General features: G+C 38.8%; 1 protein-coding gene across 1 annotated transcript; it reads left to right on the forward strand.

The window, feature by feature from the left end:
- The first annotated feature begins 33 nt into the window (after positions 1–33).
- Positions 34–3,128, forward strand: PFDN4 (prefoldin subunit 4). Its single transcript, XM_051632930.1, has 4 exons — positions 34–176; positions 1,120–1,227; positions 2,253–2,396; positions 2,721–3,128. The coding sequence occupies exons 1-4, from the start codon at positions 153–155 to the stop codon at positions 2,850–2,852; spliced, it is 408 nt and encodes a 135-aa protein (XP_051488890.1). The 5' UTR covers positions 34–152; the 3' UTR covers positions 2,853–3,128.
- The last annotated feature ends 12,646 nt before the right edge of the window (positions 3,129–15,774 follow it).

Genomic DNA, 15,774 nt, shown 5'->3' on the forward strand with positions numbered 1-15,774 from the left:
GGCTAGAAGCGGTGGGGAGAGAGAGGAGAGAGAGAGAAACTCCGAGACGCGCAGGGTCGCGGCCGCCGGGCACTTTTCTCTCGTCTTGTCTCGTTTTCCCAGGCCCCCAGGTTCTCCTCTGTGGGGCCGGCTAATGGTTCAGTCCTACCAACATGGCCGCCACCATGAAGAAAGCGGTGAGTCTGGCCGCCGGGCTCGGAGGGGGCTTTTCCCCCCTTGCCAGCCTCTCCCCACGGGCAGGGCTCAGCCTCTCCGCCGCCTGCCGGGGCGGGCGGGTCCTTGCGGACCGCCACGTCTCGGTGCTGGGGCGGCGCGGTCACCGCTTCTCGCCGCGGCTCCCCTGAAGTGCCTCCCGCAGCCCCGCGGGTCCCGCAGCGCCCGGGCCGCAGCCCTGTGCGGGGCCGGAGGGCGGGTGTCCCTCTTCCTAGGCCGCTGGCGGGCCTGGCCAGCTCCGGGTCAGGCCCTGCCGAAAATACCCGGGTCGGTTGTCGGTGGATGAAGGTCCTGGCGTTATTGTAGCCCTGTCGAGATCGCTTATCGCGCTATCCAAACGTGCAGGGGCGGGTTTGGACACGCTAGCCTTACGGAGGCTGTGCCGGTGGAGTTTGGTGTAAACTGGCCAAAGCTGTTTCTGGCTGCACAAGCTGCCTGTAAAGGGAGGACCCCCCACCCGTGGCCAGGTTGCCTGCTGCCACCGCAGGCCAGTCGGGGAGAGTCTGCCTGAGCGGCACAGTGCAGTGGGTTCGGAATCTCCCGATGCCCCGTAGCACATCACAGCTCACCAGCTCGCATAAAATAACGTTGCTGAGACACTACATCAACCTGTTCGGCTGCACTGTGCAGTGTTGTTGGAGCAGAGGTGTCTGGTTCAGCTAGCAGGAAGCAGCCTTTGGCACTAGAATGCCATGGGTAGATGGTGTTTTAACTTGGTGTTACTAGAGCTTCTGTGCTGCTCTGTGTAGGTGTTGTTGATGTCCTTCAGGAGGTGTTTCAAGGAATCAAGTGTGTAAGCAGAATGCAGTACCTTTGAAACTATTTTTCGGAAGCTTTCTAGGAGTAGTTTTGTAGCGAGATTCAAGCCAATGTATGAAATAAAGTCTTCACTTTCATCTCTTGAAGGCTGCAGAAGATGTCAATGTTACTTTTGAAGATCAACAGAAAATTAACAAGTTTGCCAGAAATACTAGCAGGATCACAGAGCTGAAAGAAGAAATAGAAGTGAAAAAGGTATATTTGCCTTAAATATAATTCTTCATTGACAGGAATTAGTTTTCAGCTGTAACATAGAGAATAGGGGCTGTGAATGACTGCAAGTAATGCTTTGGTTCCAATAGGGGACTTCTGATACTTTGAAAATAGCCAGAGAATGTTAAAGTGGAAAAACAGGAGTAATGAGAACTAGTGTATTTCTAGTGCCACTAGTATATTTCTGCATGCAGTTCTTGGAACTCTTTAGTTGCCATATATGAAGCATTATCTATGTATAGTGATTGTTTGTAATATTCTTAACATTTCTTGCCTGAGATTGTTCATGTTTATTTTTCTTGAACCAATGAGGCAGCTGTTTGTTGTGTCCTTCTTTTGATGTGTTGACAAAGATTGTCACTGGCAGTGCAGAGGTTTTATATTGCTAGGCTGACTAGGATACATAATTTTTATTTTTTTAGTATTAATTCACTTTCTGACTCACTAATCAGGCAGAGCATTTGCAAAGAAGTGTTGCTGAGATTTTTTAAAAAATGCTAGTGCTGTCACAAACTGTTTCCTATAATTACCTGATTTGTATGTTGTAAAACCGTTGCCTTTTTTATGTTGATGTTCCATTGATGGCTTAAGGTGATGGGACTGTAAAATAATCCTACTTTTGCAATAAAGTAATTAACCATCTTATTTGTAATTTTTTTTCTGTTTTCCTGCTAAATTAAAAAATTCCTGGGTAGCAGCTTATCAGATACTAGCAAAACTCAAATTTGCTGTTATTTCCTTTGTATAGACAGTTAATTATCCTATTAATGCGACATAGTGAGTATTGACTAGAAATTTCTACTGATACATCTTCATTAAACTTAATATGCTAAATTACAGCTCTGGAAATACTCTGTTAGACATACTGTTATCTTGCTGCAGGTGGGATTTTTGCCCAATATGTGGACTCACTTGAGTTCATTATTCAACTGATAGCATGACTGTACATCAATTGAAATAATTTATCCAGTACAAAGTGACCATCTTTCTTATGTCTTGGTAAATAGAAACAACTTCAGAATTTGGAAGATGCTTGTGATGACATAATGATGCTTGATGATGGTGATTCACTTCTGATACCCTACCAAATTGGAGATGTCTTCATTAGTCATTCCCAGGAAGAGACACAAGAGATGCTGGAAGAAGCAAAGGTTTGGGCAGAAGGGAGCTCCTTTACTGTACTGGCTGTTATAGTGTGATGAGCTTTGGAATGGGATGATCTGTTCATCCTTTGAGCCTTTTTGCTTTCTGAAGCTCATGTTTGATTTATGATTTGAGGAGGGGGGTGTGTATGCACAGTAAGTCATAAGTGGGATGTCAGTACACAAAGCCAAGCTAGCCTTTGTTGGGCCCCTAGTAAGTCTTACAGCCTGACTTGGCAAAAAGTTGGCAAAGAGGGTGGTATCTCTTTCTATGTTGCTGACAGACATGACTCAATTTGTTTTATGTAACTAGCTGAACTTTTTCTTTTTCAGAAAAGTTTACAAGAAGAAATTGAAGCATTAGAATCCCGAGTGGAATCAATTCAGAGGGTGTTATCTGACCTGAAAGTTCAGCTCTATGCCAAGTTTGGAAATAACATAAATCTTGAGGCTGAGGACAGTTAAAGGTGTTCTAAATATAGCACACAACTTTTCCTTCTTTTATTAAATGCTTTGATAACATTGTTCCAATGACATTTAAAAAAAATCCACCACTTTTTTTTAATTTTTTTTTTTACTTTCCTGTCTTGGGTCCCACCTGTTTAAGGAGGGCTTTCTTACTGTGGTTATTGCAGTTATTTATTTGTTCAGGAAAGCGTTAGCTTCATACTGTTGGTAAAGAATCAGGATTGGAATCTTTGCATTGCTTATTAAAGTAATAAAGTCAGGCACATACTGTAATTTCCTTACTCTTTTTTTCTACTCATGAAAATACGTAAGTGTAAAACCAATAGAAATGGGGACTTTTTTTAATTTGCACTGTAAGGGCTGGTTGATAAAAGTTTCTTGGTCGCATTTAGGGCATGATTCAGCTGTAATGCTGTTTAGCTGTTTTGAGCAGCCCTCCTGGAAATACTAAATCTCTCCTTTGTCTTTCAATCTTAGCTCAGATAACATAAACACTGTTAGCTCAGTGCACAACGTGACAAGAAGTTGGCAGGGGAGAAAGGAGGGCTCTTCAAAGCCCATGTTGGTATTGAAGAAAAGCTTTTGGAGTCACAGGCATATTCAGTCATTTACTGCTTTGTGTTTGAGAATCACAAAAGATGCTGTAAGTCAGAATGGTGAGTCTTAACTTCGTATAATTTTCCTGAACAATCATTTTCTAGATCCACATTTATACACCAATTTAAAATGTCAGAATTGTTAATAGATGGAAGTTGCCATGCCAGCATCGATCCCTGGAACTATTCCTCCATCACTGTATGGAGTTGAATGTAATTTTAAAAAGTCTTAATTTGCTGACTTCTTACACCCTTAAAGTAATTGTGTTCTCTCACTGTAACCCTGCCTTTGGAGTTCTACCTGCCTTGATTAATGTATTGTTCCATGGAAATACCTGTTCATTATTACTTTGATTTAAAACTTAAAGCTTAGCATACTTAAATCATCTTTTTAAGCTATTTTCCAAAACATTGTGGACAGAGAATTCAGCTGGCTAAATATTAATCTACAGTCATTTTTCTTAATATAAACAGTCAGAGTGTCAGATGAGTATATTTTTATAAAGTGATTGATACCTATCTCTCATGTGTCAATTCTGTATCTTCTTCAGACAGTGTGAATACAAAGGGGCAAAAAAACCCCACTTGATTTTGCTATTATTGAAGTAGTTTTAACAGGGTAGGGATATTGAACTTGATCTTCAGTACACTTGAGCAGGATCTCACCAGCCCTCAAGGAGGTGAACGTGTTCCTTTATGTAATTTCAGAACCCTCCATACAGTTTTCTGTTTTAGGCAGGTGTTTGGCACCAAACTACTTAGAGCAGTTCTGGGTTGACCCAGAGTTGTTATTTTAGGCACTAAAGGGAGAAAAAGGTGAGTATTGTGGACTTGAGTGGCCCAGCTCTGCCTTCTGCTGTGTTGATAAAGCTCTTAATCCAAAACTGTGGGAGCAAGGTTACGCTCTCACGAGGTGCTGGTATCTTGAGGTTTTTTTTCTGAACAGCCAAACCATTCATTTGGTATGTAAAAGAAAGCGACCCAATGCAATTCTCTTTACATTATGAACCAAAGAAAATATAAAAGACTTTTCCGGGTGAAAACTGAACTACTGATGGAGTTTGACTCATCATGAGAAGCATCCAGCAGATGGCATCAAAGAACGGGGAAACCTGTTTTAGCGTGAGCTCATGCTTAGGCTGTCAGTGCCAGTTCTGATTTTAGTAAAGTGAAGCAGGCTGCAACGATCACATTCTCATCGGTTGCTAACACTTTGACAATGATCTCCTGGTGATTTAATTAGCTATTCGGGTCCACTTTTGTATTAAAATACAGTTTCCACAGTTTTTGCTTTGCAAAGCAGAGACCCACCAGTGGCTGGGGTCTCACTTGCTGGCAGCAATCAAAGCAGCTAAACTAACAAAACTGCAGACAGTGAAACAGAGCTTATTTCAGTGCATGATGGCAAGGAGACCTAACTTAGCAGTTTTTCAGAGTAGCTTGATAAGAACTCTGTAAAACACAGTAAAACAATTATGATACTTCTTATAATTTCAGGGCATTGTTTATGATTCTGTATCTTGTCAGGTGATATAAAAATGTTTTCCACATGATGATCTCTAGCATAACCTTCTCCAGTGGAACCTCCATTTTTGCTCATTGCTTTTGTGTAGAAGATCTTTGGATACCATTACACTTTGTTATACGAATGTGGTGGTTAATTATTCAGCAATTACAGGACGTGGTGTGTGACCAAAGCACAGCTAATTTTGTGATATTAACAATCACTTCAAAGACCAAAAAGAGATTGAATGCTGAATATGAATGCCATATTTTCTGTAGGAGCAACAGAATTAAGTAGCTTGCACATGAGTCAGTGGTTCAGATAATTTATCTAATGTTATTCTAATAGTCTGATTCATGAAAGAGAAAAAAAACGTGGATGTATATAGGCATAAGCCCTGACAGGAATTATTTATGACCAAGTTTGTCCTTCTATTGATTGTATGAGTCATACAGAAAACCAAATTATTTTGTAGTCAAATGTCAGGTGCTGATCAGACTGCACAGGATGCAGTGCACCCAGTGCAGGGGTAAATGAGTAGGGAGGATTTTCCTCAGTAGGAGATGAAATAGGTTTACAGCTAAGGGGGCCTGCATCCCACTGTTAAAAGAGATGTAATAAAAACTTATAAACCTGAGTAGAACATCAGCCATTTCCTATAGATTTACAAAAATCTTTTGTTTGCTGTTGCTCTCCAACACAAAAAGATGAGGGGTAATGGGTGTGAGTTACTCCTGGAGAAATCCTGATTGGACAGAAAAAATTTTTCACTATATGAAGTGTCAGACATTGGAATAATCTCCCCAGGGAAGTAGTGGATTCCCCAACAAGGTATGCTTTTAAGACTCAACTTGACAAGGTGCTCAGCCATCTCATCTAAACTGTGTTCCTACATAGAAATGTTGGACCAAATGATGCTTGAGGCCCCTTCCAACCTAGCATACTATGATAAATGTAACTTTTCTGAAATATCAAGGCTATTTCCAATGACTACCTCTTCATTAATGTGTACATCTAAGTTTATACTATTTTTCAAGTGAGGCCACAAAGTTAGTTGTTACACATCAGTGTACTGCTAACACCTAGCTGAGGTAAACAAAACAAACTGTGTCACATTCTGTTCTGTTAATCAGCATAATGAAAGGAAAAAGTTCTAGTTCAGCTTTGAAAATACTGCTGTCTTGGTCTTCTGGTTGTGAAATAGAACTGAATTAATGAGGTATAGTAGTCTGCATAATTATACAGGAACAATTTATTTAAAGCACAAAGCAAACATGGAAATTTGCAACAACTCAAAAAATAGAATGATTTCCATTTCACAGATGCTATGCTTCATTTGGAAGCAATGGAGTAAGAGAGATATAAGAACCAACTTGCAGCTTGCTGTGAAAAGGTGACACCAGAAACGTTTGAAATGTCTATACTGTATTTTATAGACACCTGAAGTGCAGGGTTTTCTATTCACAGTGCATTAATGAGTTCCATTCTAGCTATTTCTAAAGGGGCTCACACAGAAAAACAACCAGTGCTTTGGAAGAAAACAAACTTCATATTTATGTATAGTTGTGCAGATCTCCTGAATTCACTACTGTTCCATTTGTGCAAAATCACTGTGTGTGGAAGTAGGCATGGAAACACAATGAGAAATAAGTTTCATTTCCTTTGTTGTGTTTTGGGATTTTGTATTGGTGTTAGTATCTTTATTAAAAGTCATTGAATTTAATTGGGTTAGAATTTAGATGGAATGCCACAGCCTTGTCTGTGTAGGATAAAGTCCTTTCTTTTACCAAGGTGTGGAATTTTACAGAATTCATTGGGAATCTTAGCTGGGATCAAGAAAAGATCATACTTTCAGATGTTCAAGCCTTTTGTATGTCTAGCCCTTGTCTGCTAAACCATGATTGAGTGTCCCAGACACATTAGGCTAGAGGAAAGTAGTGAGTTAAATGTAAACTTTACCACTATCTATAATGGGGTGAACCTAAGATCACACATGCAAAGATCTCTGCCTTAGTGGAAGCAACTCAAAGTCTGCAAAAGCTATATGTGATTTCCATTAAGCACATAGTTTACATTTGCTAAATGGTATATTAAAATGGACTCAAAATTGACCAAAGCCCTTGAGAAATATTGATCTAGAACAAAAAGCAGTAATCTGTTTTGTGTTTCAAGAGAACAGGCAAAAGCAGAAATTGAAAAAAAGGTGACTGGCATATGTGTGCATTTTTTAATGTGTCTGCAATGTAATTTTCAATATTTTATTATTTTTCACAAATGGAAAATCTGAAAAAGCAGTTGTTATTATTCATCGTATTTTCATTCTTCCCTGTGGCTTAAAGAGGGTTACAGTCAGTAGGCAAGACAGTGTTACTGTGAGAGGGACACAGCCATTTTATAAAGAATAGTGAGATGAAAAATGCAGTAAAGCCTACAACTGTTCTTTCCTTGATTATTTATATTGAGCTTTATTAGAGCGTGTAAAAGCTTGGAAGGGATTACAGTCATAGTTCTGGCTACCATGGAAATGCCACTTCAAATGATAAACCCCTCAGAGTGACACTGGTATTTTACAGGATATCACAAGTAATTACTCAGGTGAAGAGGTGAATTCTTACTAGCTCTTGGGAATTGATTTCTTTATTCTCCCCCACCCCCTTCTGCCTTTAAAAAAGAGCTCATCTTATTTAATCTCTATTCAGTGAAGCAGGTGTTTGGAATGCTTATCTCAGGTTTCCAAAGCAATATGCAGTATAGTGATTGTGGCTAAAACCACACCTATTCCTAGTACGTTAGAAAAGAAAGATTGTTTCCTAGTCTAAGTTCAAAGTGTGTTCTCTTGTATCTGAACTAGTTCATAAAAGTTGAAGACAGACAAGGATTCAAAGACTCAGTATTTTTTCCTACAATGTGATTTATAAAATTGAGAGAAGCCTGACATTACTGACATAGCTTTCTGGACAGTTTACCCACAGAGGATTAAAAAAGGTTGCAGACATTCTTCCTGGTATGTAAGGTAGTTCTGGTATATTCACGTTAGCCGTTTTCACAGAGACTACATAGGATGACAGAAAACTTAACTTGCCTTTTCAGTTATGCTAAATAAGGAATGATGTGCTGTTCTAATAATATGTCTCCTTAGAAATGTCACAGGTGAAGAAAAGCAGCCCCATGCGAAGAGTTACTAGAATTGAATAATTAGCAATTAACAGTTTGGTCAAACACATTGTTTCCTTTTCTGTTTGTGAATTGACCACAAACAGAATGAATTTATTTGATCAATTATTCAAGAAATTCACCAAATAATTCCTGGCCTCCAATGCTGTCATGTCAGCTTTATTAAAAATCTGAGAGATTTGTAAAGCGACCTGTTTAATTGGACACAAATCTCATTCTATGGATCTTGTTTGAATGATGGCAACCATTAAGTTGATTGGAATCAGGGTTTAAATTGAATAACTTTGCTTTTCCATCTGACATTTGATTTTTTGTCCAGGCAGCTCTGTATTTGCTTTAAATTTGCTTATTTTCTTATAGCTACCAGTAATCCTGAAAATAAACACATTCACAGTGGCAACATCCAGAGGAGCACCACCAGTCTCTGAGATAAGAGTATTACAAGTGGAAGAATTAAGACAAACTCCCAGTGAGACCACAGGATGTGCTTATCATCAATGGAATCAGCCCAGCTCTTACTGTAAACTTCATGTTTTAAGGCATTAACACAGGAAAGAGAACATTTCTCTCCAGATAGTTAATTTCAGTCATTGACTGAAGATTTTCATATATTCTATATAAAAATCCCAAGAAAAAACACTCTGATTGAGGAAGTCAGGGCAACAATTCTCCAGGGGCTACACAAAAAAAAAAATGTTGCTGTAGGTTGGTTCTGGTTTCAAACTTGCCTTTTTTTTGGGCCACAATGGATTGCTTTCAAAGGAATGACATGGGCTTGAAGGATTTTTAAATTAAGCTGGTTTAGCTTGACACTATAGTGAGCAAAGAGCACTTCAGGACAACACTCTGACTTGATTTTGATTGGAAGCTGTGAGAATAAAAAAAAAAATTAATTTTTTTAACATCTAACTTTAAAAATAATATATATTTTTAATTATGTTCCTGTTCAGTTCTCTTTCTCCTCAGATTATCTAGATGTATTTACTCATCTGTCTCAGCTATTGAAAGGGTGAATTACTCAACGTTTTCAGAGCTTTTTAAAGCATCATGGAGGTGTCAAGATTTTAAATGATCTCTCAGATAGCACTTACACTACGTGTAATAGGCTTTCAATTAGAATGCCAATTAAAACTGATTTGTTTTAAAGAAACAGGCATCTTTTTAATTATAGCATGCACATTCAGACTTGTATTTAATTGCAACAAGATTGCTGAAATGCTGTCTTTATTCATTGATACACAAGGACAAAGCTTTTTTTACTCAGTTTTCTGCAATTAGGATTAAGTAGGAACATTATCTCAGCAGGTGCAGAACAGCTCAGAAGGGAAGAGCTGAGGAGCAGATTCTTGTGGCCCTGCTGGCGGAATGGCTGTAATACTTTAGAGATCTGCCCCCAAGCGGGATCTGGTGGCCTGCACTTACTGTGCTAAGGTCCGCAAAGGCAGGCTCAAGAGAAGCTGAAATTAGTTGTGGCAGCAAGGTCTCTTCTACTGCAGCTTTCGCTGTCGTGTGTTGAAATTCCTGACAACCGGTCTGACTGCTGCCTCAGGAGGGTGGCACTGTTGCAGACAAGCACAGCACAGGTCCCTGGCTCCCCTTCAGTCTGCTCACTGGGACTTCTGTGGGACTGGAAGGGCATGGTGCTCTGAGACAAGAGAGCACCTTTCATCTTGTTCATCTAGGACTAGCATAATCTCCTTTATCCAAGACTCTCTTGACCCTCCTGGAAAGTAAATAGTGGTGGATTGGAGAAGTGGTTTAAATGAGATTACTTGGATTATACCATATTGTGCAGGCTCCAGCCCTTAGATTCCAGCCCAGCTAAGGCCTGAAGAGTGCCTGTAATCCCAGCCTGTAAAGCTGTCTCACTGAAAACAATAGGACTATACAAATAATTGAGAAGTTTGGTAGCAGCAAAGTGCTCTCTAAAGTCAGGTGTTAATATCCAGTATCTGCAAACCAGAGCCTGTACTCAATATCACTTCCTTTCCATCATGTTCTTACATCTCGCAAATTCTATCTGTATTTTCTTTTACCTTGGGACATGCTACACTGCTATTAGAAAGGGGGTCTGATTTGTGTGCTAGATGTTCTTGTCCATTTGTAAAACAGCACTTTGAGTCTTAATGTGCCATCTATCAGCACTATAAATGTCCTGCTTTTAGATATTCTGATGTCAAGGTGAACTGCAGTCTCTGAAGTGTTAATACAATAATCCTCTTACCAGACAAAGGAAAGGTTTTCAAGGTATCAATTTCCTTCATTTTTTCAGTCTGTTACAGCTACACACAAGAGCTGTACTTCTGTAACAACAGTTAAAGAGAGTGCACCTTTTGTGACACTTCTCAAAGCTAAAGATTTAAAGGGTAGATTTGGAATATAGCTTTATAAACAGTGACGCAGATCACTGGTGTGATCTGAGTATCACATAAAAATAGTTAACTATCTTCTCACAAATACAGGAGCCTGAGTTTGTCTTAGTGACTTATCACTTGTCAGTTAAACTAGGATAACTGCATGGCATTTTGCAACAGCAGAATAAGTCCTTAGTTTATGGCACCACAAAGCTTTTTCCATCAGTTATTCACCTTAAAAACCACTTCAGGTTAATCTTACTGCTACTCCATGTTAATCTTATATTCCTTTAGAAAATAGTGGCTAAAAGGTTGAATTCATAGGTCCTTAGAGCATGATAGTTTGTATAGTAACTGTAATGGTGGTCCATTCCTACATGAGCATTTAAGTACCTATTTTCTGTATGATCTGAAGTCAAAAAGTTGAAGATGGAAGTAATTTTGAAGCAGAATGTGACAAATGTCTGGACTGTGTGCTGTATGCAGAATAGCACAGAATGAGCTTTTCAGCCACTTCTGTAATTAAAGTAAACAAGGCTAAAATAAGCTCAGAGTGGAAAATAAATTGAGCTGAGGATATGATTACACCTAATTTTCGTGGGCTTCATGTCATTCTGCATTCACAGCATAATTCTCCTTTAGCACAACTGTAGGCATTTTGTTCTCGTCTGGTTATCGATTCCTCTTATCCTAAGGAACAACTCTATCCATGAGCATCAAGAAAAGTATGAATGTCTGGCCCCTCCTCATGATAAATGTCACACTTTCAGAGAAAAGCTGCATTTAAATGCTGTCTTCCTGCTGCTGTTATATTCTTGGCACACACTCCAGATTTGAGCAAAAAAGGTAGACCTAGTCGTGTGAGTCATTTTCTTGATTGATCTAATTTACCTTGAAGGTTAATGTATTCTAAACTAATTCAAAGATTAATAACCACTTAAAGATATATGAAAGACATTTAACTGTATACCATATGAGTGTTGTAACCTAGTTTATTATCTCTTCAATGACTTTGGGAGTTAATTTGATGAGATTTAAGAGTTATTTGATTGTTTGATACAGAGTGGCAGTTGCAAAGCAGAAGCTGTTTTCAGAGCTCACTAGTTAATTCAGAAAACAGGGATGTGATTCTCTTTGCTTATACTGCATAATTAAAACATCTACGTTCAAGGTGATAATGATTTTTTTCTTATAGCATTGATTAAAATTCTTTAAGTGATGAAATTATTAGTTGGATGAGAACAAAGCGGGGCCTGGACAGGTCTCCAACCTGCTTTTGACACAATTGATGACTGCCCTTCCTTTTTTTTTCTTATTTTTTTGCAAGACTATACCAATACAGATCTTTGCCTTTATCTTAAGGAGCCATGTCAAATTTAAATGTTACCGTTTTCAAATATAAAAGTCTGTTTTATGCCTAGAGTTTTTTGGATATCTGTAATTTTCTGAAGAATTTGTGTCTGACCTGAAAGACTAGCAGATTGGAAGTGTGAGATAGTTCTGCATGTGCCCCGCATTTTTAGCTGCATCAGATATAGGATGAACATACAAAAAATATTTGCATGACATATATGCAGTAGGTACAAAGGTTTTTCAAAACCCTGAACAGAAATGTTGTTCACTGGGGCTATAACACAGTTTTAGCCTGTCTGGTCTCAGCAGGAGATGAAAGTTGAATAAAGTCTGAGCTCTGTAAGTCTTTCTGGTAGTCCAGTTCCAGACTTCTTCCCATGTAGGGGAAGGAACATAGGCTGCTTAATCTGTATGACATAGACTTTGGGAGAGCTTTACACATGAGCTTGTGGCCTAAAGTACTTTTCTGAGTGTTGCTAAGGGTCTGCTTCCAGGTCAGGAATTCATTTCTGTATAAACAGAGGAGAGAGTTGTTTGCTATTTACAAATGCTGAACATCTTCACCTTTCAGACACTGGTGAGAGTTGCAAGTTATTAAAAACCAGCATCAGGCAGATGACATCTATTTACTGTAAATATTTTGGTTTATATTTACAGCCATGTAGGTACCAAAGCAAGCTGTTAGGATTATTAATACCTCTGAACATTGTGTGTGTGATCCCATTCACTGACCTTTAAAAATAACAAAGATGATACACAAGGAATTTTGTTGCCAAGAGTTTAGTATCCTACTGCTTATAGAGCTTGTATCATGTCTAATCTGGGCTTTTATCTCAAACCATTGTTGCATGAACAATGAATGCACGATGAGCCCTGGCTACCTGATTTATGTCTGCAAGCTCCTGATGACTTCATAGGTCATGAGTGTCAGAGCAAAACTGTGCCCAGATTGATTTATGAAGGGGCATCAATACAGAATGTAAGAAAAAAAACTGATCTACAATCAGGGCTGTGTATGCAACACTGGGCTAGACAGATACCCAAATAAAACCTATTTTATACCCAAGCCAAGCAAAGAGTGACAGAGCTATAAAATAGTTATCAATGAAGAAACCCTCCACTGGCTTTATTAAGCTTCAGGTGACATTATGGGCATCTGTGTGGAAGTACTGGATTTTGAGGGTCTGCTGAGCTGTCAGAGGGAGTAAAAGACCTAACAAAAAGACACAGACATGGTCAGAGTCAGTAAAACCTTGACAAATACTAAGAAAGAAACAGAATCAAGTGGATGAACTGATAAATATTTATACAAATCTATTAGAAAATGCAGTGAACTGGTGCCTTTTGTAAGACACACTCATCAGCAATCACTAGTAGTTGTATACATCCCTTTGCGTGTCCCTCTGCTCCCTCAAAAATGGTCTCTCAGGGCTTGCTTTGTCCCCTCAAACTAGAAAACAGGAAAGGCAGGATTTCAAAAGTGCCATTTTCATTACCTTTGGCAATTAAAAAAAAGAAAAACAGCAAAACTGATCATATCCTGGGTCAATAGAACGGGGTTTTTTTTGAGAATAATACAGTCCAGTACATGCTTTTTGACTCATGATGCAGCTTAAAATGCAGAAGAGATGCAGCCAGTGAAGTATTAATCAGAAAAGAATAGAATAGCATGTCTGTTCTTTTTTATCAGTGACTTTGAAGCATTTGACACTGTAAAGACCTGGACTTTCACAATGACCTTCAAGTTATGTTCTCCAATAAAATAAATAAATAAATGTTGAAACCCTGTAAAATTCCTTCAGGAGCTTTAGGGTTTTGGCATACTCCAAGAGGGAGAGAATTGTTTCTCAGGAATGCAACCAGAGACAGAATCAGATACAAGCCAGGAAAGCATGCACAGCAAGTCGAGTAGCTGTGACAATATCATGAGCTTGTTCTGTGACAGAAATCCTGGCAGATGATGTAAACTGATCCTTGCATCATCGATACAAGGCCAGCTCTGTTTTATGAACACAGTTGAACAGATGATGAAGTTTTAAGAGCACTGAATCACACTGATTTGCTGGTAACTGCCCCATGGAAGCAAGCATGTGCCCAAAAAATCATGGAGCTGATTATGAGCTTGGTTTGAGAGGTATGGACTCATAATAAACTTGGGGAAAAAGAACATTATGTGTGTCATTTTGTATCACAGCCTATCATTAGTCATTTTAATTCACAACATATGTTAGCCATGAAAATGTTTGCTATTTTGGAAAGACATTATTGGAGGTTGTTCTCTTGGACTAAGAACTGTCAAATATTGTTAGCACAACCTGTCCATCTTTTGTGGGTTTTTTTTAAGAAATAAAGCTTGGAAGCAATATGGTGTCAGTCTCTAGATTAAATTAAAGGTCTGCAAATTGGATTCTTTATCTAATTTTCTATACCAGAAGGCACAAATTTTCTACTAATAATGTATACAGCTTAGGAGAGATTTTTTCTACTCACCACACTGTGCATTCAAGGTAGGAAGAAGTTTTCTTTTAAATCATTTTAGAGCATAGCAGTCATCCAGGGAGCTGAAATGGTGAACATTACAGCACACTTCACTGGGCTGGTCTTATATCTAGAGTGGAAGATAAGAGTTTTAGAAGGTTGCCAACTCAGATGTTATTTGGTCAACTAAAAGAAGTATGTCAGCAGGGCAGTCAGATGAAAATCTTCAAGGAAATACTGAAGCACAACCTCAAACAACATGACATTGATATCAACAGAGCTGGAAATTATTGACAGCAAAGAGGTCATGCTGCTGTTGGCAGTTTATGGTGGATTGGTTTGGTCTGACCAGCAGCACATAGCTGATATCAAAGCAAATGGCACTGAAAACTGACAGGTTCACAAGGCAGAGGCTCCAAGATTTTCTGACTTTACATAGACCTGATCGTGGAAAGGACTGAACACCATTTATACACTGAACTTTTCAGAATTTGCTGACCCAAAACGTAATACAACAGTGTATTGTCTGGGACTCAGAAGTATTTAGTGCTATAATGCCATTGAGAACTGCAGCAAAATACAATATGATGCTTATCAGAGGGAAGAGAGGTCCCTTCAGATGTCACCATGCACCTCTAAAAGAAAAACTGTCTGAAAGAAAAACTTCTGAAAGCAAACTTTCATCTTTAAGACATCTTGATTTTTTAGCCTTACTGTAATGCAGCGTTGCTCTGTACTTCGAGCTTCTCCTTGCTTTGTGTTGCTACCTTGAATGCCAATAGCAACAACTGTGATCAGATAGAGTATGAAAAGATTGCTAGTTTCTGCTTCCAGTTTATGAAAAAGCATAGTTTTTGTTGTCAGAAACATCTTACTTTTTAATTTTTCTCTTCCCCCAATTCAGTTTTGATGGCAGTTTAACTAGAAGAGATAGAATCAATCTTCTGAGTGTAGAATTTAGCTGGATACAAAAGCAAACCTATTCCCACTGTCAGAAACAGGATTAGATTTTGTCTTTCATCCAGTCTTTGGTCAGCCTCCAGATCAGCTTCATACTTTCGGATTCTTTATAAAAAGCTGTTAAAGTTTTTATGAACAAATCACTTTTCAGTGAGAAACAGGCAACTTTTTCTGCAAAAGTGAAATGATTTTTGCCCAGTTCTAAAAACATGATAGTAGCTGGTAGCATAATGATGACACCAGAGTATCGTTTGTTAGGCATTGCAGACCTAACAGAAAGACTTGCATTGTATAAAGAAATATCAGTAGCAAATGTGCTAGATTAACACGAGTAGTGAGACTTTCTCTAATGTCTATGGACTTAGGTTCAAAGTTTTACTTTGACTTTCCTCAGAATAGTGATGCTGCGTGAGATCCATGCCCTGTAGAAGTTGCAGTTCTGACATCTCAGCATTAACACTGAACACTCTTGACTATCTCAGCGTTCAGTTTAAGTTCAT

This window comes from Apus apus, chromosome 15, assembly GCF_020740795.1.
Source record: "Apus apus isolate bApuApu2 chromosome 15, bApuApu2.pri.cur, whole genome shotgun sequence".
NCBI classification, from domain to species: Eukaryota; Metazoa; Chordata; class Aves; order Apodiformes; family Apodidae; genus Apus; species Apus apus.

Bases quoted from the DNA above. Each gene is read 5' to 3' on its own strand.
- PFDN4 (XM_051632930.1), top strand. From the start codon at position 153: ATGGCCGCCACCATGAAGAAAGCG. The intron at 177-1,119 runs GTGAGTCTGGCC...CATCTCTTGAAG, and splicing joins CCGCCACCATGAAGAAAGCG to GCTGCAGAAGATGTCAATGT. The intron at 1,228-2,252 runs GTATATTTGCCT...CTTGGTAAATAG, and splicing joins AAGAAATAGAAGTGAAAAAG to AAACAACTTCAGAATTTGGA.